This window comes from Ochotona curzoniae, unplaced genomic scaffold (assembly GCF_017591425.1).
Source record: "Ochotona curzoniae isolate NIBS_2020 unplaced genomic scaffold, NIBS_Ocur_1.0 contig_3190, whole genome shotgun sequence".
Taxonomy (NCBI): domain Eukaryota; kingdom Metazoa; phylum Chordata; class Mammalia; order Lagomorpha; family Ochotonidae; genus Ochotona; species Ochotona curzoniae.
The window spans coordinates 3565099-3588194 of NW_024465751.1; the positions used below are offsets into that span (position 1 = coordinate 3565099).

General features: G+C 40.2%; 1 protein-coding gene across 4 annotated transcripts in view; it reads left to right on the forward strand.

The window, feature by feature from the left end:
• ADCY8 (adenylate cyclase 8) overlaps positions 1–23096 on the forward strand; it is a 216540-nt gene that overhangs the window by 122508 nt on the left and 70936 nt on the right. For all 4 annotated transcript variants that reach the window (XM_040979449.1, XM_040979450.1, XM_040979452.1 and 1 more), the window contains exons 6-7: positions 1541–1699; positions 6650–6920. In XM_040979449.1, the coding sequence (XP_040835383.1) occupies positions 1541–1699; positions 6650–6920 (430 nt within the window). The remainder of the gene's footprint in view (positions 1–1540; positions 1700–6649; positions 6921–23096) is intronic.

Sequence of the window (23096 nt, forward strand, 5' to 3'; positions counted from 1 at the left end):
ACCTGTGGTGCAAAGAGTGTGGGGCTTAAAAGCAAAACAGGGCCGATTTAGTCCTAAAATCCTGCTGACTAGCTATGTGATCACAGACAGAAAAAAAAGGTCTTTTACTGTCCCAGGCTTAAGTTTCTTTATAAAAAATAAACAACCCAGTAATCCTAAGTATATATTAAGCAATATTCTGAACTCTATACATACATTTTCCTGCCCTACCATGAAAAGGCTATTGTTACTAACATTATTATCTTTGCTATTTAAATTATAGAGAAGTAATACAGCTTATGTAGCCAGCAGGCAACACATCAAAATGTAAGTTCAGTATTCCAGCAACTGCAGTCATTGTTTTGAACTCTTTGGCTACTATAACTATGTGGTGATGAGGAAAACGTGAATTATGACTAATGATTGTACCAATTATAAAATTGCTGGTTATGATGAAGCTTTATTTTTCATTCACATTTTATCCCTGTTATGCAAGGGTGAGGAGTATATTAGGATATGCCATTTTCCACCCTACTCATTCAAAGGCACTGGGCAAGGGCTGAACTTTGTAATTGATGGCGGATACAGAAGAGAGAACAAGAAATGTTGGGATTGATCAAGCCCTTAGAGCTTCTGCCTAGAAGTGGCACATGACATGTCAGCAACAGCATCAAAGATACAGGAGAGTGCAATCCTAGCATAGTCTTGGACTTTAAATCTATACTTAGTGGCTGGGCAGAAAAAACGGACACTTTTTTTTAGGTTCATTTTATTTTTATTGCGAAGTCATACATACAGAGAAGAGGTGAGACAGGGAGGAAGATCTTCCATCTGTTGATTCATTCCCCAGGTGGTCCCAATGGCTGGAGCTGGGCTGATCCGAACCAGGAGCCTGGAGTTTCCTCCAGGTCTCCCTCGCGGGTGCAGGAACACAAGACTTTGGGCCGCCACATATATATGTATATATGTATCTCTCTCCTTATCTCACTCCAACTCTAAGTTCAAAAAATAACCAATTTTTAACCAAAAAAAAAAAAGAGCTAAAGGAGGTATTTTAATTATTGCTCAGATCAAGGAAGAGTTTTAAACAGGATAGGGTGAAAGGATGACATAAAATTACTCTTTAGAAGGAGCCTCATTTACCAAGCCTTGGGCAGGATGAGGCAAGGACCTCAGACAGAGGCATAATGATGGCCTGACTGAGGGTCTTCAGAACAAATTTGCAAGAAGAAAACAATAGTAGTTTGGGGCTATAGATGGAAAGAGCAATGAAGTATGAAGCAATCACAGCTTTATGGACTTTGGGTAGAAAAGATTCTAATGCCATAACCTGAGACAGATGTATGTAGCAGGTGTGAGGAGAAGGTTTATAATAACACATGGAAGTACATATAAAAGGCCAGGAGTTTCAGAGGAGCAAGAATATCTTTCCTGTCATCTGAGAATCTGAAAAGTCCTTGTAGGAAAGTTGTGGAGGATACAAAAGTGGGACTGCCTCCTGTGTTGAAGAATACTCTCTGTGATCTTACACATGTGCCTCTCCAATCACCTATGTTCACAGGTACGTCCGGTCAAGGACAAAGCATGATGTGGATATGCGGATTGGAATCCACTCAGGCTCTGTGTTATGTGGCGTGCTGGGCCTGAGGAAGTGGCAGTTTGATGTCTGGTCCTGGGATGTGGACATTGCAAACAAACTGGAATCTGGAGGAATCCCTGGGTAAGCCAAAACAAAGTCCTTTCATTGCTCTGTACCAACTATGGAAACAGACTTGCTGTGTGCAAAATTCAGAGGCATGGGTTAAAGAGGTAAATACTTAAGGAGACTGGACATTGAAACATCACACAAATATTGACCCCTCGTGTCTAATAAAGTGCACCAGAGGTCATAGAGATGGTGGCATGACACTGAGGTGTTCTGGTCCCCGCCCTGCGTAGTAATGGCTCTTGAACTTGGCTACAAATCAGAAGTGGCAACAACACATTTTAGGAGCCCTGTTATCCAAACCTTATGCTGATTCAGTTAAAGCATAGCCTATGAGGAATCTATTTTAGTTCTTACGTCAATGCTATGAAAAGCAAAAGTTAACACCTACAGAAAATTCAGAGCTTTCCTTGAAAATTGAACACCCCAAATTTGTGTGACGAAGTTGGTCTAGACCCCAGACGGTGTTGGTGTCCTGAAAAGGACAGTTGATCCTTGAAAACTAGTATTACAATCCTATTTACAGAAACTGGATTTAGTGAGATCTCAAATATATACGATCTTGTGAACTAATTTTCCACAGCTATTCTTTCTGAGAAATTAAAGAAAGAGAGTCTGGGAGGGGAGACACGATAGGGGCAAGTGTTTAGTACATGTTTAGATGTTGCCAGGTATACCAGTAACCCTAAGTTTGAGAACCAATTCCATTTCCACTATAGCTTCATGCTAAGGTACACCCTAGCATATAACAAAAAATGGATCCAGTACTTTGATCCCTGCCATTCTAGGAGACCTTAATGAAGTTCCAGGCTCCTGAATTCAATTTGGCGCTGCCTTAACAGTGGTCGGCTTCTGGAGAGTGATGCAGTAAATGAAAAAATCTCTTCATATATCCTGCCTTCTGGGTCCTCCTCTGCCTTTTAATTAAGAGTGAAAATAAATGCACAAGCAAATGTCAAAATAATAAAACAAAGACAACAAAAAATACATTATAGGTAATTGATTAGTTGATTGAGAGATAAATGATAGATAGATAGATAGATAGATAGATAGATAGATAGATAGATAGATAGATATAGACAGACATATATTCCTCTCTCAATACAACCTTCCTGTCTTTGGAGATGCAGAGTTCTCTAGTATCCTCCATTACTTTTGAAAATCATATTTAACATTAGGTAATGTAGTACCATAGAAGAATTTCTCAGGTTACCCAACTCCCTGTACTAAGCTCTAGTATCTTTATCAAGTTGCATAAACTAGGCAAGGCACCAAGCAGGAGATTTTTGAGCAAACTTGGCTTTCATCATTCTCTCCATGTGATGTAAGGCCTGTGCTTTGCTTCTTCTGTCTCATTTTCCTCACGGTAAAATAAAGATGACAATCCTTGCTGTATTTCTCCCAGTGAGATGTGTTTTCCCTACATGGGCATAATCCAGCTTACAGATCTCTCCTGAGCACACTGCAAGCTGTACATGCACATCTCCAAGTCAGTTACCATCTTTATAGGGTTTGCCACACTGGAATAGAACTGAGGAAATCCTGGCCTGCCACTGCTGGGTTCTCTAAGTCCTTAAATTCTGTGAGATTTTTAGTAACTGAACCCTGAATTTAAACAAAGCAGGCTGTTGATCCATCTGTTTCTAGGCCTGTTTTTTAAAAACATATGTGTATGGGGAACTACCCATATACTGAATACATTCCCTTGGCAAACTTCAGAAGAGAGCTTTGAAAGTTTGCAAGATTCTGCTCTGACATCTGGAAACCAGTTTAGCTAATGTCCTCAGTCACAATCAGAAACAGAAAAGTCCCTGAGTTTATATCACATGTGGTGAAGGTTGAGCAGTGGGATCGCTATCCGCTGGCTGTAAAAGCTGAGACAGGTTCCTTCATCATCCTGTCTAGTTTCCTCTCCCAAAATTGGGTTGGAAACACATCCTTCTAAAGACTGACAGTCTGCCTAAGCTGGCCTAAGCTCAGGAATCACCAACATGCAAAAACAATCAGAAATTTCAAAACAGATCTGCAAACTCTGTTGTTTGGAATTTCATTGATTCATGTTTTTGCTGCTTTTAGATATCTGACTCTTTGACTTCTGATTCTTGAACTCCTAGAGTGGTGGTTTGTAAACTTTAGTAGGCGTTTGAATGCATTTCTCAAAGGGCTGGAAAGTCCTTGAGTATGGAATTTCTGGTTCAGCTTATGTGAAATGGATTCAATACTTTGTAACAAGTGACCAAGTGATAGGAAATACTGAACTTGGTATCACACTTGAAGGATAGCTATTCCTGAGCTTTTATTAAACAAGATAATGCGCAATGCGATCCCTTTGCACCAAAATCAGTAAAGAGTGCACGCGGTTACAGCTGTGCATACAGTTCATTGCCTGTTACAGCCGATTCAGGACCTTAGTGTGACAGTCGGAGTCCTTGTCGGAGTCCAGCACTGCCACTAACCACTGACACTTTGGAGCCAGATGATGAGTCATTGTCACTTGTCAGTTCACCATCTGCCAAACAAGAAAAAGAAAAGTAACCACCAAGACTTGTTAGAAGAATGAACACTGTGTGAAACTGTCCATAGTCAAGCATACATCAGTACTTACAGCAATAAATCAACTCATCTGCAAAATGAATGTTGCACAATTGTTAGATCTTATTTATTCTCATGATGGTAAGACTTATCTTTCATTCAATATATGAGTATATTGCCTGAGAATTAACTCATTTCCTTAGGGAGAAGTGCAATAATCAGAATCTCGTCTGGAAGAGCCTCATCCCAAAGCCCAAATGAGTAGCAAGGATGAAAATAAACATGTGTAGCTCAGCCTCTAGAAAACACTTAAGTGTGTATTGATCAGTGCTGCACAGAAGGAGCAATGAAAATTGAATATGAAGACTCCGTTCATGACCCAAGCATATTATTGCTTCAGCATATACAATATGCAAATATTAGACCGACGCCTATTGAATAATGAAATGTGAAACCCAGAAGAAAAACCAAGCAAGGTCCATGTTTAACTGAGTTCTTGAAAAGAAAATTAGCCATTGAACTTTCACAAATTTCTCCTAGAAGGTGTATTTTGCCTAGGAAAAAAAGAGCCTGGTTCCTAACACCTGACTCTAACCTTGAGCTGAGAAAGCAGTTTGGTCATCTATTTTATGATCTGACATTCTCCAGGGTCAATATTGTCAAGTTGTTAATTACTAACAGAATACATCATGAGAATATTTTTTACTTATTTAGCACCCTCCTGAAAAAAAGAGTCAAACGCATCTTTCACACACTTGCTTTTGCTACCATTAGCTTTAAATCAGTGACTGTGAAAAGGAAATTTGTATGGAATATGGGGCTAATGTGCCTTGAATTATCAAAAATGCTGTCTTGCTTCTTCACTTGCCCTTTGCAATGAAGTAACCACTCTGGAAGCAATGGTTCAGCAGAATGAGTTAATAGGGTGACAGAGAGAATAGAGTACCAGAAATATAGTACATTAGTAAACACTTATCTAAATTATTATTCTGACTAAAAAAAAAAACCTTTGTTGTTTCAGCAGAAATAACTGGCTAGCTTCTAGAATTACAAAGTCCAAGTGAATTGTGAGCACTGACTCCATTGACTCATTCGACAGTGCAGTGAAGTTTGATTAGAAAAATGACTGAAGCTGATCAGGGGCAAGGAATCACTAGTAAACATACAAAAACATTTATTTGAAGAAATGTCAGTTAATTGAATAGCTAAAGAGAATGCAGGAGGCTACCGTAAAAGATTGTTACAAAATGATATTTGGATAACAGCGCTGAAAATGCAAGTCTCAACGGCCTCATTGAAACTTAGCCCATCTCCTATAAGCCTTCGTAGGGGATGGAGCACACAGTAGTAATATGAAAACAATGAATTTTGACAGTATTCTTAATAATCGAAATATTTCTTTCATAGTATTTGCTGTATACCATAAACTGATGTAAATACTTTTACTTAGAGTCAATTCTTACAAAACAATAATCTTATGAGATATTGCTTCTCCCATTTTTCTGGGTGAGAAAATGGACTCACAACAAGATTTAGTAATTGTCCAAGATCACTCAGCTAACAAATAGTAGAACCCAGGCGATCTGTTCATTACCTCTTTTGTGGTCTACACTGACTACAGGGCTGCCCGTAAGTAATCTGATTGGGTTGGACTGGTGTGAGGACAGATGGGTTTGCCATGTAAAGAGCCCATGAATTAGCCTCTGCCCCTTAGGCCCTTGTTGTCATATGTTCTTTTGATAAAAGAGAGCTGCAGCAGCTGACAATTACACAATGATGAGCCACTTACCTTGTGAATGAAGCTAGTCAGCTATATGCCTGCAGGTGTCCATAGCTTTGCTCTCTACTCCCCGCAGCCAGTGCTACAGAGGAAAATGTATGTCACTGTATTGTTCCCATTGGATCTTCATCATAACCCGTGGACTTAAAAATGTGCCCTTGACTTAAGATGATGAAAAGGTTACAGAAACAAGGTGCAAATGATAGGAAAAGGACCAGGATGATTATAGAACTGTTGTTACTAATGATTTGGACAATAACTATCATTTGGATCAACAAATATTATGATACTTATTTTTCTAATACAATCAATACACTTAAGCAAATCACTGATTCTTAGCTTGCTGGGATCAGGCTGCCAATCACACACACACAAAAAAAAGGCTGGAAGAATCTCAACAGGACAGTATGCTAAAAAAGACTGTAGCATCCTTTGGAGAGAAGTCAGTGATAGCCTATTAATGAAATTATGCTTAAACTTCAATTCTTTTCTGAGCTTTCCATTATTTTGGTGGACAAAGTATTGTGTTTGCTGATGTGTCCTAACAGTATCACATGTAAGGCTCTGATGTAGGCTTTCCCCAGGCTAGAAGAAAGCAATATCTTTTGCCAGATAGATCAGCCATTTATGTGACTAATGCTTTCTACACACAGGAGAATCCACATTTCCAAAGCCACCCTGGACTGCCTCAATGGTGACTATAATGTGGAAGAAGGCCATGGAAAAGAACGAAATGAATTCTTGAGGAAGCATAACATAGAGACCTATTTAATTAAGCAGCCTGAGGACAGTCTGCTGTCTTTGCCAGAAGACGTCGTCAAGGAGTCGGTGAGCCCCTCCGACAGGAGAAATAGTGGGGCCACATTCACTGAAGGGTCCTGGAGCCCTGAGCTGCCCTTTGACAACATCGTGGGGAAACAGAATGTAAGTCCTGGCTTCTTCATTTAGGTTAGCCACCAGTGCATGCTTGAGTGCATCTCCAACCCAGACACCGTAGAGAAAACTGACTCATCTTCAACTTTTTCTTCACTGAGCAGCATAATCACGAGTGATCAAGCAGCTTTCTATCCTCAGGACAGAAGTAACTTATGTGTGCAATTTTAGGAAATGGCAGAAATACCAGAGGGCTCCCAGCACTGCCTTTTCTTTCTTTTTTTTTTTTAATGGCATGTAACATTTACAATTTTACCGAACAAAATCACTCATGTTGGTAAAGATAGATTTGATGTTAATGAGCTAAAGAGGAGGGTCAAGTGCAAGAGAATGTCCCTTCTGAGCTAGTGGACAGTAGGCAATTTTGAGTTGGCTTCTGTATTTCAGAGTCAACAGGGCACCATGGATTCGGAATATAAAAGCAGCGCCAATTGCTGCCAAAGACCCTATAAGGAAGTGCAAGCCTGGCGTGCACTTTCCAAGTCATTTACATAATTATATTTTTAAATGGTAACATAGACTTCCATCTCTGATATCAAGGAGGGCAACCACATCAGTATTAAAGGAGTTCAGTAGACAAAATTATTTTTAAAATTTATTTCCTCAAATATTGGAACCACATTCTACCCAATGAGATGCTCAGACTCTGAGCTGCTCTGGCAAATTGAGACTGAGCAAGTCAAGAACTATAATATATACAGAAATGGACTTTCTTCTCCCCCAGGATACTTGTGCAAAACCATCTGCTCTGATGTAGATCTTCCCTTTATCCATTTAGACAGCAATCATATCGTGAAGTTAATGCAAGTTAAATTTTATGGCTCCACCATGATTTATTACATTTTTATCCATTAGAGAGATAAAAGTCTTTCATTTGCTATTTTACTGCACCTACCCCCCCTAAATGCCCATAATAGCCCAGGCTGGGTCAGACAAAAGCCAGGAGCCTAGAATTCCATCCAGGTCTCCCACACGGATGGCAGGGACTCAAATACTTGAGTCATCACTTGTTGCCTCCCGGGGGAGAGAACATTGTCAGGAAACTGGATCAGAAGCAGAGGTGGAATTCAATCCCAAGCACTCAGAGATGGAATGTGGGCAGACATCCCATGCAGCGCCACTGTGCCTCACTCCCATACTACTTTAAGTAAACAGATGTGAAAATGCCTCTAAGACTTACCTGACAGTGACTGGCTGTTCCAGAGCTGAGTGCGACGCAACAAATAAAGCAAAATGGTAGTAACTGAAGGTGAGAGAGGGTAAATTATTAAATACAAAGATTTGAGCACTTCTCATTAAGTCTGATTAAAGACATTTTAAAAGGAAATGATTTGAATGCTGCACGTTTTCCTTCTCTTCTGTCTTTGATTGTTGGGACACTCAGAAGCCAAGTGAGCAGGGGCCTCCTTCAAGTCCTCGGGGAAGAAACTATTAGACCGGGCATGAGCCAGATTCCACTGGAAAACCTTGTAAGCTGCAGGCTAACCCTGGCCTGCATGCCCAAGCAGCGGTACGCCTAGTTTTTTCCTATGTTTTAGTGAGTGTTTTGTTTCCCAAACATTCTGATGCCCACACAAATTGTAACTGATTCCAATGCCTATTTCCTTCCTTCTCTGAATGGTGTGCATGATACGACTAGCTATTTTATAAAACAGGGGTCTTACAAACATTCTGGATTGAGTGCTTGGCCAACTGATGGCACCCTCTCAGGTTCTGCCTGTTTGTTGAGCATGAAGCCTGGTTATTTAAAAAGAACATAAATTCTGCATAAAATTCTCTCTCCATGTTGTTTTGATTTTTTTTTAATTTTGGAAATATCTCTTCATTTAAGCTGATTATGGGAACTGGAGTAAATATTTTTATTTTTAATTACATTTCATTTTGTGACACAGTTTCATAGGCTCTGGGGTTTCCCCAACCCCTCCCTGTGCCCTCCTCCCATGGTGGATTCCTCCGCCTTGTTGCAATATTACAGTTCAAATCCAGTCAAGATTCTTTCATTGCAGGCATATACCAAGCATAGAGTCCAGCATCTTGTTGTCCAGATACATTCAATTGTTTCTTGGGGAGACCATCTCTGGCCTGAAGGCTGAACTAGCAGAATATCATCCCAGCCAATTAAAAGTCCCAACATAATATCAACAACAATTTACAACATTGTGGAGTTAATTGACATGGTATTGAGTAACCAATATGTTTAAAAATGTAGGTTCTTAACCACATCCTGTGACTACTTCATTGACATTTCAAATTTAGTTTATAAACAACCGGCTACTATACACCTTAAATTGGCTATAGGGAACTATTCAGCTGTCTCGTGTCTATTTTCATTTTAGTATTTAGCAGTTTTTAGTTTAGAAGCATAACTTTTACTGAATTTGGCAGGTTTTAGGGTAGTCCAAACTGGCTTATAACTAACAAGACACAAAGAAAAGTTGCTCCCCACTAAGGCATTGGAGATTTTTGGGCACACCCCTCCTAAAACTGTTCTGCACCTCAACTGTTGACATATGCCTTGTTAGAGTTATAAGCCAGTTTGGAGTAAATGTTCTTATCGGAGTCTCAGCCGAGTAAGACCCTACCATTGATCATTGAGAACCGAGAACAGAGTGGCATGGACACTTGGCTTTATTCCATGATTGACTGACCTAGTAAAATTTATAGGAACGCTTGAAATATTTCTTTGCTGATTTTACAAATGCATCTGCTTATATGATCAAAAAGTTATTATAGAATGTGTTGTTGTTGGTCAATACTTATTACTCTTGATGTTTAACTATACTGTATTTTTTGTGCAATGCTTGAGCTTTGCCAATAGATAGCCTGTCTGTGTCATCTTTGTACTTAGGCTCAATTCTAATAGTCATGGGATCATATGTGTAATTTAGAGACGTATGTGCCCCTGGAGGAAATCTATGACTACAAGGTACCAAAACACTGTCAATTCCACAGAAGTCTGGTCCGTCTAAGGGTTTCCAAGATGGTTAGGTTCCTTGACAGACAAAAACAGTCAGAGGGATCAGAAGAGAACGAGGGGATATGGTAGCATGGAAACCAAGAGAGTGCAGCATTTTGAAGAGGATAAGCCCACCAACAAAACCAGTTGTAGCAGCCAAGAGGCTCATAGCAAAAAGGTGGGGAGCACTCTGCTAGAACTGATTTAAAGAGCACCTTGGCAGGAAGCAGGCTTGGTAAGATGGTGAAATCAGAACCCTACGTATTACAGTGTTAAGTATTACAGTTATAAGAGAGAAATGTGGATTTCCAAAAAGAATCCCAGCTTCATCCCATCCCCCTCCCATCTGCCCATCACAGTAAACTGGAAAAGTAAACAAAGTTGCTAACAATGCTTTCTCCATAGGTGAATCTTCTAATAGCTGCCTATGGACAACCACGCTCCTTTAGTGTTGATGTGGTTATCTTTCCTATCCCTGTATCTATAATAACCTGGATTGACATCATTGCTTTCACTCAGACTAGATTCTTGAATCCAGATTGCCAGTGAACATCTCAAACACTCCTGGTTCGCTTCCTTGACTTCTACCAAGTGCACATGTTCAGACTGCGGGTTTGATGTTTTGGCTCCTTAACTCTAAAGCATTTACCAGTGAGGCTACCCATGCTCTGAGCTTCCAAGAGTAATGAAAGAAAGACAGCTAGAAAGCAAAAAAGTTATGATCACTTAACTTCAGACCACAAAAACAGAAGTAGATAAAGCAAACCATGAGTGAAGACTTTCACATTTGGGGAAAGCTATCCAGACGTTTCAAGATCAGAGTGTTGAATGAGTCATAAACATGGTCCTTCAGTCACTCATAATGAAAACAAAATTGAAGACAAAAAGAGGACTTTTAAAGAAGGATCTTTATTTCAAAAATTGGATTTTTCTGTGGAAGTGCCTGTTCTAATTAAAAGCTTTAATTGGTGATAAATTTCTTTGCTCATTCAGTGATTTCACGGGTACTCCATATTCTAGAGGGAGGCTCAGTTCTAAAAATACACACTTGGTCCTTACCCCCTGGGAACTTGGGAATGCAGACAATTAACCAAAACATATATGTGAAGGAACTGGAGATTGACAGCCAGGGAGCAGACACTTGTCAATAAAGCACTCCGTGAAGAATCCAAGTGATGAAAAGTCTGTGCATGGGAATAGCAGAGAGAAAGATATTCTCAACAGAAGCAACAGCTGATACAGATGAGCAGGGTTGAATGGAGCCTATGGAGCTGGAAGAGTCGAGAAAGCCAAGTGGCTAAACCTTAGCGGGTAAGGGAGCTAACAGGCAGGAGCATGATTCTTTGATTTCGTCTTTTGCCCAAGGAGCAAGGGTTGAGGCAAGGCAGTGATATGATCACATTTAGAGTTTTAGGAGAGCACTTAGGGGGTAAAGTGTGTTTCTCAGACAAAATACATTATGGGCTTATAACTTACAAGAGAATATCAAAGGATGAGACTTTTGCATTGCTCTGAAATGTATTGTGTGAAGGATATGGATCGTCTTCATTGGGCTTTTGTGATGTGTGATTTACCAAGAGAAGTGGAGTTATTCTTTCAGAAGCAAGGGGGCCTTTTTCGGGGCCCAGGATCTGCCCTAAATACACTGTGGATACCCATGTATTCACGCATGCCCTGAACACACTCATGGCTTTTATCCCATCCCTGTCATGTTTCTGATGGCTTCCAATTCCAGGAATTTTAGTCATACTTACTCCAGCCTTTTTAGGGAGTTATAAAGAGAAATGTAAACCTTGGCACATTGTTTAAGTCATTTCTGCACAAGTCTGTATGTAATCATTGTTGTTATCTTGAAGTCAGTATAACTATCATAAGAATTATAAGCATAAATGAAATTTCTCTATCTCATCCAATAAATGGGAAGGAAGTAAATTCCATTGCCTGGAATTCTTTCACATTAAAAAAAAAATAGAGAAAAAAGGTAAAGAACACTGGGCCAGGTATCATGTTGGGGGCTTCATGCAAACTGTTTCCATTCAGTTTCTACACCAACTTAGAGCATGTGAGCTGTTTCCCAGATGAGAAAACTGTAATTCAGAGACATCCCTTTGCTCCCTGAAGGCCATGTGTACAATAAATAACACAGCTGGAATGAGAACCTTGTTACAGACTTAGACCACTCTGCCTCACCCCTCTGAACTGCTACCACTTGCAATAGAGAATGTTGAGACCAGTAGAAGAGACTATGTATAGACAGTGAGGCTCTATATAACACATGTGGGTTAGTCTTTATCTTCATCAATCCCAGATTGGACTTTTCTTGGGTCCTGTTCTTTGCATGGACTGGGAGAACTGAAGGAATTCTCATCAGATCTCAAACGAAGGCAATGCTGATCCCAGGGTTTCTTAGGAAGCTTGTTAACCCTGTACTCTGTGAACCCTGAGATCTTGGTGTTAATTCTGCAGGACCCAAAGTTTACTTTGATAATAGGAAGTGATTGCATGGAAACTTAAAGAAGTAGTTACAGTCCAGACTTCTCCATCTACTTGAGTAACCACCTCTGCTTCCCAGGCAGGATGTCATTAGTACAATGGCTAATCTGAACTTTATAATCCAGTAATTCCTTCCAGCTCTGCTATTATTCCCTCCAATTTATCCACACAATTGTGGGTTTCATAAATTTCATAATCCTACCATCCAATTAAAGATTAGCCAGGGAGTGGTGATCATACTTACAAATTATTTCTCCAAGTATACAATAAAGGTGTGCTTGCACTGCTATACCAGTGAATAGTCATAGATATGAATATCAAATTTAGCAAAATGAATTAAAGCAAAAGAAAATATTTGAGATAAAATCTAAGTAGGAAATGAGATCCCTTTTCTCTTGGTATTCAGAATAATGCAATTTTGATTTTATGTGCATGGACACCCTAACATCATTACACTCAACCTTCTTTCCATGGCCCTGTTTTCACTGTGACTGTTATGTCTCTTGCCAAATAATATCAATCCCTGAGATTAATGTCTTGTTTCTGCCCTTAAAGATGAGCTCTAAACTAAGTGCAGGCCTCTCTTTTGTGCATTCCAATACCCACAAGAAGAAGATTCCTCTATATTCAAACCTATTTTGATTCCATCATTTACTGAAACAAGTCAGTCCTACTGAGATGACCGTTCACTTGCTCAGTCATTCCTTTATCATATATGACTGAGTAATTACAGTTTTACAGGTCAACCTTAAAGTATCAGGGATGGAGAGATGTAGAGGGTAGTCTGGGTGCTATGGAACTCACATAATGCTCGCATTACCATCAGGTCACGAGGCTCCATATGAGTATCTGCCTGCAACAGAACAGGGGAGGGAAGAAGGGAAAACTGATTGGCAGTACTCAGGAAGGACCTTTCCAAGGAGGTGACGTTCAAGTTTAAGCCCACACGCAGGACATCAGAATTAGAGAAAGACCCTGGGAAGAGCAGAAAGCAAGTCCCCCACCTGAGCCTCAATTTCCATTCCTCAAGATCAAAGACCAAGGTTCCCCTTCCCACACAGGACTCTCCCCCAAAAATACCTGAAATACTGGCTATCATCCTCAGAAAAAAAAAAGTACATTTTCAGAGTTACTTGCTTCTGGGATAAGCTATCAAATTTTTATTATTCATATCTAATTTCAATATTCAGAAAATCAGATGCAAATTTTGCTTTATGCACTGCTAATTTGTTTTTAATGATTGTAACATCAGATTAGGTTTTGACATTTATTGAGTGGGACATCTGCCGACTCCGGGTCCAGAACACAGGAGGCTTCGGGAATTTCCCTGAAGTCAGTCTGCACTCTTCCAGTAATGTGACTTTTTCTGATCAGGAAACTCCCCAGGCTGTCTGTCCTGAGTCCTGACTCTGAAGAAAGCTGCTGAGTTCTGCCAGGGAAAATCATTAGAGGGGTCTGGTTGCTCATTCTGTTCCGAAAGGCAAGTAGATTTGAAGCCTTCCAGGGAGTGTTGAGTGGATTAAGCGGGCAATTTGATCCATTAATGTTGGCTAATTATCCTTCCTTTCAAGTTTCTGGGATAGAGTAGGTGGAAGATAGAAAGGCGGAGGAGTTGGGTAGAATCACAGATTTGGAAATAGCCATTTAAGTTGGCAAACCTGTAAGCTGCCACCAGTGGTTACGCCACAACCAAGAGCTGACTGAAACTTATCTGAGAAAATGTAGCTGGATGTTTATTTTACCAGGGAGTGACTAATTGTTTGAGGAGTCATAAACTATGACTTGACCAACATGAACCAATACCTGCCCAGAGAATATCTTAATCATGTAGAAAGAAGTTATAATATATCAAAAAGGTAAAGATGTGTAGGAAGAGAAAGAAGAAGTCTGTTTTCCCCACCCCCATTCTTCCAAGTTGCAAATTAATAATTGTGCCTTATTTTGTGGCATTCTTACTTTGTAAGTGATTGGGGCTAATGTCGGGCGTGACAGAACTTCTTTATGGAGCTTCATGAGACCCTTGCCCAGTTTTGACAGCAAAATAACTTCTATTACCTTAATTCGATCTGACTTGTATCCAGGAGGATTTTGTTTCCATATAATGATGTCTTTTCTATGGATGAGTCTGTATCTACGCTTTTAGAGCAATTCTGCAAACATGCCATGACCCCTGTGGTTACTGCTCTGCACATGGACATGACTACTGCTGCTCTAAATGACTTCACTCCAACAAGAGACACAATATTTTTCCTTAAAAATATAGTTATTTTTTCCCTAAAACTATTAAAGATACTGGCTATCTGTACATGTACTTATTTTTAATTTGCCTAATAGCAGAAGGCATTGTGAGCCCTCAGGTTTGCTGTACTTGTTCCCATTTGTGGCTTTTATAGCATCTTCATTTCCTGAAGGATCCTTCATCATGAGGTACCAGGGTTGTGGAAGCTTCAAGTGTGGTATCAGCTATTCAATATTCTGTGCCTCAGAAATGTGCAAACACAGTTGCTTAGGTGACAAACTTGGCAGCAAACATCAGGAGTATTCACAGCCTAGGAACCGAGGACCGATAGAATAGTGGTTAAACCCTAACTTTGCCAAGTGCCAAGATCCCATATGGGCCCCAGTTCATGTGCCAGCAGCTTCACTTCCAATCCATCTCCATCCTTGTGGCCTGGGAAAGCAGGGAGACCTTGTGTGGGAGACCTTGAAGAAGCTCCTGGCTTCAGATTTGCTTAGTGTCAGCCATTGACGCCACTTGGGGAATGAACCAGAAAACAGAAGATCTTTCTCTCTTTATCTCCTTCTTTCTGTATATCTGCCTTTTCAATAAAAATTAACACATCTTTTTTTAAAAAAAGTTGATTAGACACCTCTCAGAGAAAAGTTTGTGATAGAAAGTTTAGAGTAACAGTCAGAAAATGTATAAGTTAAAGTAGAAAATCTAATTGAATAGCAGAATGTTAAACTTGCAGTCATTACTAAAGGACTATGCTACTGAGACAATAAGGGGGAATATAGTGGGAAGTGAAAATGGGGAGAGAATAGGCTGAGGAGGGAGGAATGCCTATAACTACAAAACTGTATCAGAGAAAATCATAATAACAAATAAAAATGTAATAGCAAAACAAGAGCAAGTAGAAGGCACAAAGTTCCAAGAATGTAACAGTCTGATGCTCAACAGGGTGATGTCTTCTTTCCTTGATGTTTCCTTGTCGTGATCTGGTGAAAAGGACGATTGGCTGCAGGATTGAGGATCAGTAGTTTATACATCAGAGTCAAGGTGAAATCATCAAATACTCCAATTGATTTTACAGTAGAAATCTGGCAAGGCTTATATTGATCAATTTAAGACACCAAACTTATAAGCAACTCAAGGCTTAATACTTTGATTTGTCAAAATGTAGAGTGTGCCGAATCCTGACAAAGCTGAAAGTTTGGATAGTTCCCATTTTGCAATTTTCAGCAAATTTCTATGAAGAAAACAATCACACAGGCATTCATACACTTGGGAATGATGTTTCTGAAAAATCTATGTTTCTGGTATTCACAAGAAAAACTAAGGATCTTGGGTCCTGATTTGTGGTCATTTGCTTGTTTTCTCAGCTGAAATTCTCCACATTGTTGAACCAAGGTCACTCCATTGACAAGTGGCCACTTCTCCAGCACAGTGTATGATGGTGTAGCCAAGACATTAGCCTCAGCTACTTCTTTATTTTCACCTATCCTGCCTCCTTCAGGGGTGGAGAACATTATTTTTCAAGAATCATTTGGATATTCAGAACATCATTCAAGGCTGAATCAAAATTATTCACCTAAAATTTTCCTTGGCAGGGACAGACAAAGTGATTGTGCAAGGCTTAAATGGCCCATGGTTGGACATTCCTTATCCCTACAATTAATATAAGAGTCTCTCTGTCCCCAGCTCTCAAGTCACACACCAAGCAGGAACCCCATCCTCTCCCTCAATCATCTCCTATCCCTGTACTCATGCAACCTGTTAGCCTGCACTGAAATCAGTGTTGGAGTTTGCTTCCTTGTTGCACACACAATCAAAGGTGCAACACTGTAATAGCTAAAACCTCTATTTGCCTTAAACAAAACACGTGCTGACAAAAAATGGATTTGCTAAATTCTATTTCAGCCATCTACGTAGAAGAGCAGCAAACCTGTTTTAATAAAGTTGGCCCACGTGTGCCAGGATTCAGATATAATAGCATTTCTCCATCTGAAATGAGAGTTTTCTGCCTGAGGAACTCGAGCAATAATATCAGATCAGGAATCCAGATTTAACTGATAAGCAGATCAGTTAGGCAGAAGCAAGCATGTTTCCTGGGCTAGATAGAAACAGAGTCTGATGTAACTAGTTGAGTGTTCCACTGGCCAGAGTGCTTGGATCAGGATTAGGAACAAAATCCAGGATGAAAGAGATTTCCCTCTGGGCTCCAATGCTCCCTGTCCAAAGAACTCTGCCCAGCCTCTAGAATTGTGGTTGGGTAGGAAGGTCAGCCACAGCTGACCCTTTTCCCACAAGTTCAAAGAGAACCAACACCAGTATATCTATGTCCAAAGACCACAAAGAGCTAAAGCAGCAAGTACAGTAAAACCTTTACCATCAGACGAAGCACACCAGGCAAAGATCCTTCCAAAGTATTGATGGGGAGTATCTCAAAATGATGTTTTAATGATCCAGCTTACCAAAATCAGTTAAAATTTCAAGAGTGAAGCACAGAGTTCATGAGCACATCAGCGACTAAATGCCTGCTGTCCGCTCAGCCTTCTTGTTGCTTTGTCTCCTCACCATTAAGGGATTGTTTCAGGACACGAAGGCCAGCGTTTTGCACAAATCCTTTCATCTGCCACAAACGTAACATGCTGACGGTATTTTGAAGCCTATGCTTCTTCGTAAGGGCGGGAAGAAATAATTATCCAAAGGGCCTGGACCCCTAAGTGGTCCTTGAAATTGAGGACTAGTAGCCAGGCTGGAGAAGTTGCTGGAATCCTGCTGCAGGGCAGTTAACAATGCCAGCAGACCAGACATTCTGACTTTCATTATTTTGCTTCCTAGGCTCACAGCTGTGGGGCTGTTACAAAGTTTGTTTGTACCTCTTCCCTTGGGGGAGTCCCATAGCCTCCTGCCACAGTACCAGCTCACCCACCTTTCGTTTTGTTTAGAAAACAGATTAAAACAAAGATGTAATCAAACACCCTTGCTATAGATGCATCATGCAGACCATTGGGGTGTGACATTCCCTTTTCTCTTAGTACAGACAGGAAAAGTGGCAGCAGTCTTACTACCCCATCTTGCTTCCAGGGAATGGCCATTCATCAGCACCTCCAGTCCCCTAAGAAGGTTCTAGAGGCCCTGTGTGCACATCATCCCAAAGGTTCCTAAAATTACAAACGCAACTGACTGCTTTCTTACCAGATGAAACCCGCCAATGAAACCTCTGCTCTTACCAGCAGATCTGTGCAGGGAAATTGCCTGTTTCAGACACTGCAATCAATCTCCCTGAATGCAAACCACTGTAGATCAGATTGCTCCAGAGCTTCTCCCAAAAATAATTTTTTTCAAAAATGTTAAATGATAAATTATATGATGATGATAATATTAATGTGCTTGATAAGTTATTCCATGTCGTACACATATATCACATTACGGTGTATCCCATCATCAGATACAATTATGACTTGTCGAAGTAAAAATAACACAAAAATATGTTTTAGGTAGGAATCTGCTTCTTGTGACTTGTAGGACATAATAATGGAAAGTAAAATCTGATTTCTTCAAGCCACATCTTATGAGTGGCAAGTCTGAAATTCAGTGCAAAGGGGTGACAGAAGGGTAATCCGGGAACTGGTGGACTAACCTAGTTGACTCTCCTATGTCTGAGTGCAGACCCCAACCTTAAAGAGTAATTGAGACAAGTAGACGTCCTGTGCACAAGAGATGGAAGCCTTGCAGCTGGGCTCTGATCATGCTGGATTTGGCCTGCTCACTCATCCTTCCCAAATCAGCAGTGAGCCACGCCAAACTGTGGGACTTGAGTCACAAATACCTACAGGTACTTCCCCTCATAGGGAACTTAAAACAACAAAGCCCTTGCACAAAAGCCTTTAACCTTCCATTGTAAATTGGCTCATGAAAAACACCCAAGCTGAAATCAGGGCAGGTGGTGGGCCAAGAAAAGGCTGAAGAGTACTCCACTGCAGTTTGTGGTCCCAAGTGCCCTAGCAGCCTGCACTGGGGGGCAATAATGGGACTCACCCTCTGGAAGCCAGAAACTTTAATAAAACCTCACATTTATAAGCATCAGAAGCATGTCTTCAAAGCCTTTCCTCTTGCCTGGAGTATCAACAGATAGTGTTAGCTTATGCTGATCCAAAGCAGGGTTTGGTTATATAATAGAAAACTAAGCTACTTTTTAATTAATATAATTTGTTAAACAGAATTTTTCTAAATTTCGAGTCCGTAAGAGAAATAAGACTTTTTCTTCAAACACTTTATGTATTTTCACTGGAGAGACAGTTATAGTGAGAAGGAAAGAAGGAGAGAAAGATTTTCCATCCACTGGCCTTCTCCCCAAATGCCCACAATGGTCGGAGCTAAGCTGATCCAAAACCAGGATCTGGGAGCCTCTTCCAGGTCTCCCATGTGGGTGCGAGATCCCAAGGCTTTGGATAATTTTCTGTTTTCCCAGGCTGCAAGCAAGGAGCAGGAAGGGAGATGGAGCAGCTAGGACATGAATAAACACTCACATGGGATCCTGGCACTTGCAGGGGGAACATTAACCAATTGAATCATTGCGCTGTGTCCCAAAAGAAGTTTTTTAAAAAGAAGGAAGAGAGATTTCTGGCAACAAAAGAGCAGAAACACTGCCCTAGCAATAATTTTGTTATAGAAACTTTCAGCCATTTATCATAAATTCCACACATACCTGTTAAAACAACTAGCAAAAACACCAGGTACTAGACTAAGTTATACGTAAAATATTGCATATGATCATCAAGTGATCACAATTTAAAGAAAACAAACATACAATGAGGCTATTGCAATAAATCATAGCAACTTTTGTGTTGAGGACAAGTGGAAACTCCAAGCAGATTTCCTGGAGAAGGTGCTATCTGATCTGGTTGCTTAAGTAGCAGAAGGACATATCCCTAGGAGTTATATGATCCGTTGCAAAAACACGCTGGTCTGAGCAGTTGTCTGTGAGCTCACGTTGTGTCAGGTGTCTGAGCTTCCACTTCCACCACAAGGTCAGGTGTCATTTTTACATCAGTGCTCAGGGTACACACAAACTAAGAGGCATTCTGAAATACAGAGAAACTCTGGCCACCTGTAAAGCAATTGGGCAATCCTTTCTTATTAACCTGCAGAAGACAGTCACAGGGAGGGAGATTAAAAGCTCTCAGGAATTAGAAATAGGTCTGGTGGATGAGAGTTGTGAATAAAGCAACAAAGAGCTTTAGAGTATTGCTTTCCAAATATCATGCCATAGAATTTATGAAGGCAATCCAAGAAAAAGAGGGCTTGCTTTTTACAGAAGTTTGAGAACCTTAGTTTAACTATCTTATTGTTACAGAGCTTGTCGGTATTTTTATCTCAATAATGCAGGCCATAAGGATTCAATAGGAGTTTAATATAAATTTGTTCATTCAGTGACAGTGTACCAAGTGATTACAATATATCAAGCACTGGCTCAGGCACTGGGAACAAAAAATCAAAAATCCCAAAGTTGTCTCTCAAGGACACTAGTGAGGGGAAATAGCTATAAACAAATAATGGATCCACATGGCCTAAACCACAGAACCACTTTCAGAGAAAGCATTTGGTCATTCTTCTTTCCTGGAACACATTTTCAAGAAAGTGGATTAGGAAGACCTGGAAATGAAGCAGAACCCTCCAGCTCTGACCCTGAGTAAGCAACTTCAGTTCTAAAATTATGTTCAGGACACCCAGGATTTGGGGATTATAGTTTATGTTCCACAGAGCCAAACTGTTTCGCACTCAAGAAAACAGGTTATTCCCCAAGACTCTGAAATCCTATTGGGATGAATTTACCCACTTTGACAAACTCATTTATTATACTGAAATCTGTGGTCACCCATGAAATAATATAACCTGTAGGAAAAGCAGGTTTCCATGGGTAAACAGAAAAGACACAAATCCAAAGTCCTCTATGCATAAACCAAATGGTGGGCTGAAGAGAAAGCATGGTCACCCATACCCTATTTCAATGCAGCTTTCAGAGAGCTACACAGACCTCTGAGTGCAATTCTCACCAGGATGGAACCCATCTCCAGAAATCTGGGTTCAAAGGGCATTTTGTTCACATTTGGCCTTTGATCTGCCTTAAGCACCTGGAAAAGAGGAAATAATTTCTGAGGCACCCAAGAACAGCACAGCTTTCAGTTATGGTGAATCTAAGAGATATGACACTTTCTTCCTAAGGAACACAGCCACAAAATGTGACAGTTCTTTGTTTTATAAAGATTTATTTATGTATTCATTCATCCATTCACTCATTCAAAAGACATAGTGACAGGAAGGGAGAGAAAGAATCATCATCCACTAGTCCAAAGCCAAGAGCCAAGAATTTCATGCAGGTCTCCCACTTAGGGGAATGGTCTCCAGGAACTTGGTCATCTGCTGCTGACTTCCCAGGCACAATATCAGGTAGACCAGAAGTGGAGGAACCAAGATTAAAGGCAGTGTTCTAGCAAAGGGGTGCCAGAGCGCAAGCAGCAGTTTAACTTGTGCTACAATGTTGGCCCCAGGCTTTGACATTTCCAGTGCAAATCTGACCACCCAAACATCTAAAACAGGAGCTAAAATAAATAAATAGCATTATAAAATATGTATAACAACATTTATAGCACTATTTACAACTTATTTACAACATTGCAAGCTCAATCTGACCTCCTTAATATCTAAAAGATTTCAGCCAAAGTAAATAAATATGTGTATATGTAATACTGTGTAGAAACATAGTGAATATATTTCAATATACATTAAAACATATTTGGGCATCAGTGTTCAATTATATATTATATTTAACCTCATTGTATTTGCAATTTATTTCCATTCGATCCTTTTGTTTTTCACAGTCTCGATCTAATTCCTTAAATTGTTCATGTGAAAGAACATTCTAATAGCTGAAGGTCATTGTAAGATTAAATAATATTTGAAAATTTATGCTATTTTTAACAATCTCCAACTAACTCACACTGGTGAGTTAGTTTCATAAAGAAAAGGAAAATATTCTGTTTTAAAAATGACTCATTCCAGTATGATCTTAACTAGGCAAATTAGGCACGTAATACATTTCCCAATATATCATTGACAAATGCTGCATCAGTATTGGGATTTTGGGCATTATCCCACTGAAGTTGAAAACATAGTTCAAATCTTTGGAATCTTTAGTTGTAGAACAAAAGAAGGTATTAGAGATAAATGAAGGCTGTGGTTTTGCATACAATGTATCCCAATTTCAATTTTCTTGCCTTTCTGAACTTAGGCTGTTTTATCTTGAGTATGCAAGTGTATTCTCTTAAGGGAGGAGATAGACATGTGTAATTGTCACATGCAATTGACAGAGCACACAATCAGAGAAAACAATCGGTGTTAATTGAGTATCTACATAAAGTACGACTTATATAATTGTAAGAAATATGAATGACTGATTAAACAATGGAACAATGTTCCAAGCCTAGCGTGCTGGCATGGCAGCTAAAGTCCTCACCTTGAACACACCAGGATCCCATATGGAAGCTGGTTCTAATCTCAGCAGCCCCACTTCCCATCCAGCTCCCTGCCTGTGGCCTGGGAAAGTAGTCAAGAATGGCCCAAAGCCTTGGGACCCTGCACCCATGTGGGAGACCCAGAGGAATCTCCTGGCTCCTGGCTTTGGATCAGCTCAGCACCAGCCATTGCGCTCACTTGGGGAGCGAATCATTCGACGGAAAATCTTTCTCTCTGTCCCTCCTCCTCTCGTATATATGACTTTGCAATTAAAAAAAAAAAAGCAATGTTCCTCAACAATATTGGCATTTTGATGAAAAGAGTTCCTGCCAGCTGGTTCCCCTACCTAGTAGCAGTAGTAGAAGAAAGAGGAGGTGTTTCCAAATTTCTCTCTTATTTGAATCAACCACAGCAGTAGTGAATAGGAAGAGGTGATGTGTTCAGAATTTCCAGAAGATTTCATCATCTCTGCCAGTGGCAGCTGACTCCTCCTCTGAGTAGACAAGTGTTCTAAGCACAGGCCATAGGAGGCAGTGTGTAGGTATGGCTCCAAACATTCGACAGAGACAAGAACTGCTCCATGATGATTCTTCCAGTAGTCTGTATCCATGAGAGAAAACTAGGGAGTAAGTGAAGAGTTAATTCACTAAATGAAGTGAATAGGACTGTCACTGGGAGATTATTTCCTTGTTGTTGAGGGGGAAAGCCTTTTCTTGTGTGAGAAGAGGTTGTATAGATATATGCAGTTATAATTCTTGTTGCAGCAGTAGCTCTTACTATAATTTAAGGAAATCTGTCCCAGCCATAGTTCCTGAAACTTCCCTGCTGTGTGTAACACAACGATGTGAGAGCCGCTGGAGCCATGAGGACATCACGACACGCAGGAGCTCAATTTTGTTCAAAGGAATAAAATTGAAAAAAAGCTAAAATGATCAAAAGTGTTAGACATGCCTATCTGTGAATATGCAGGAATTTC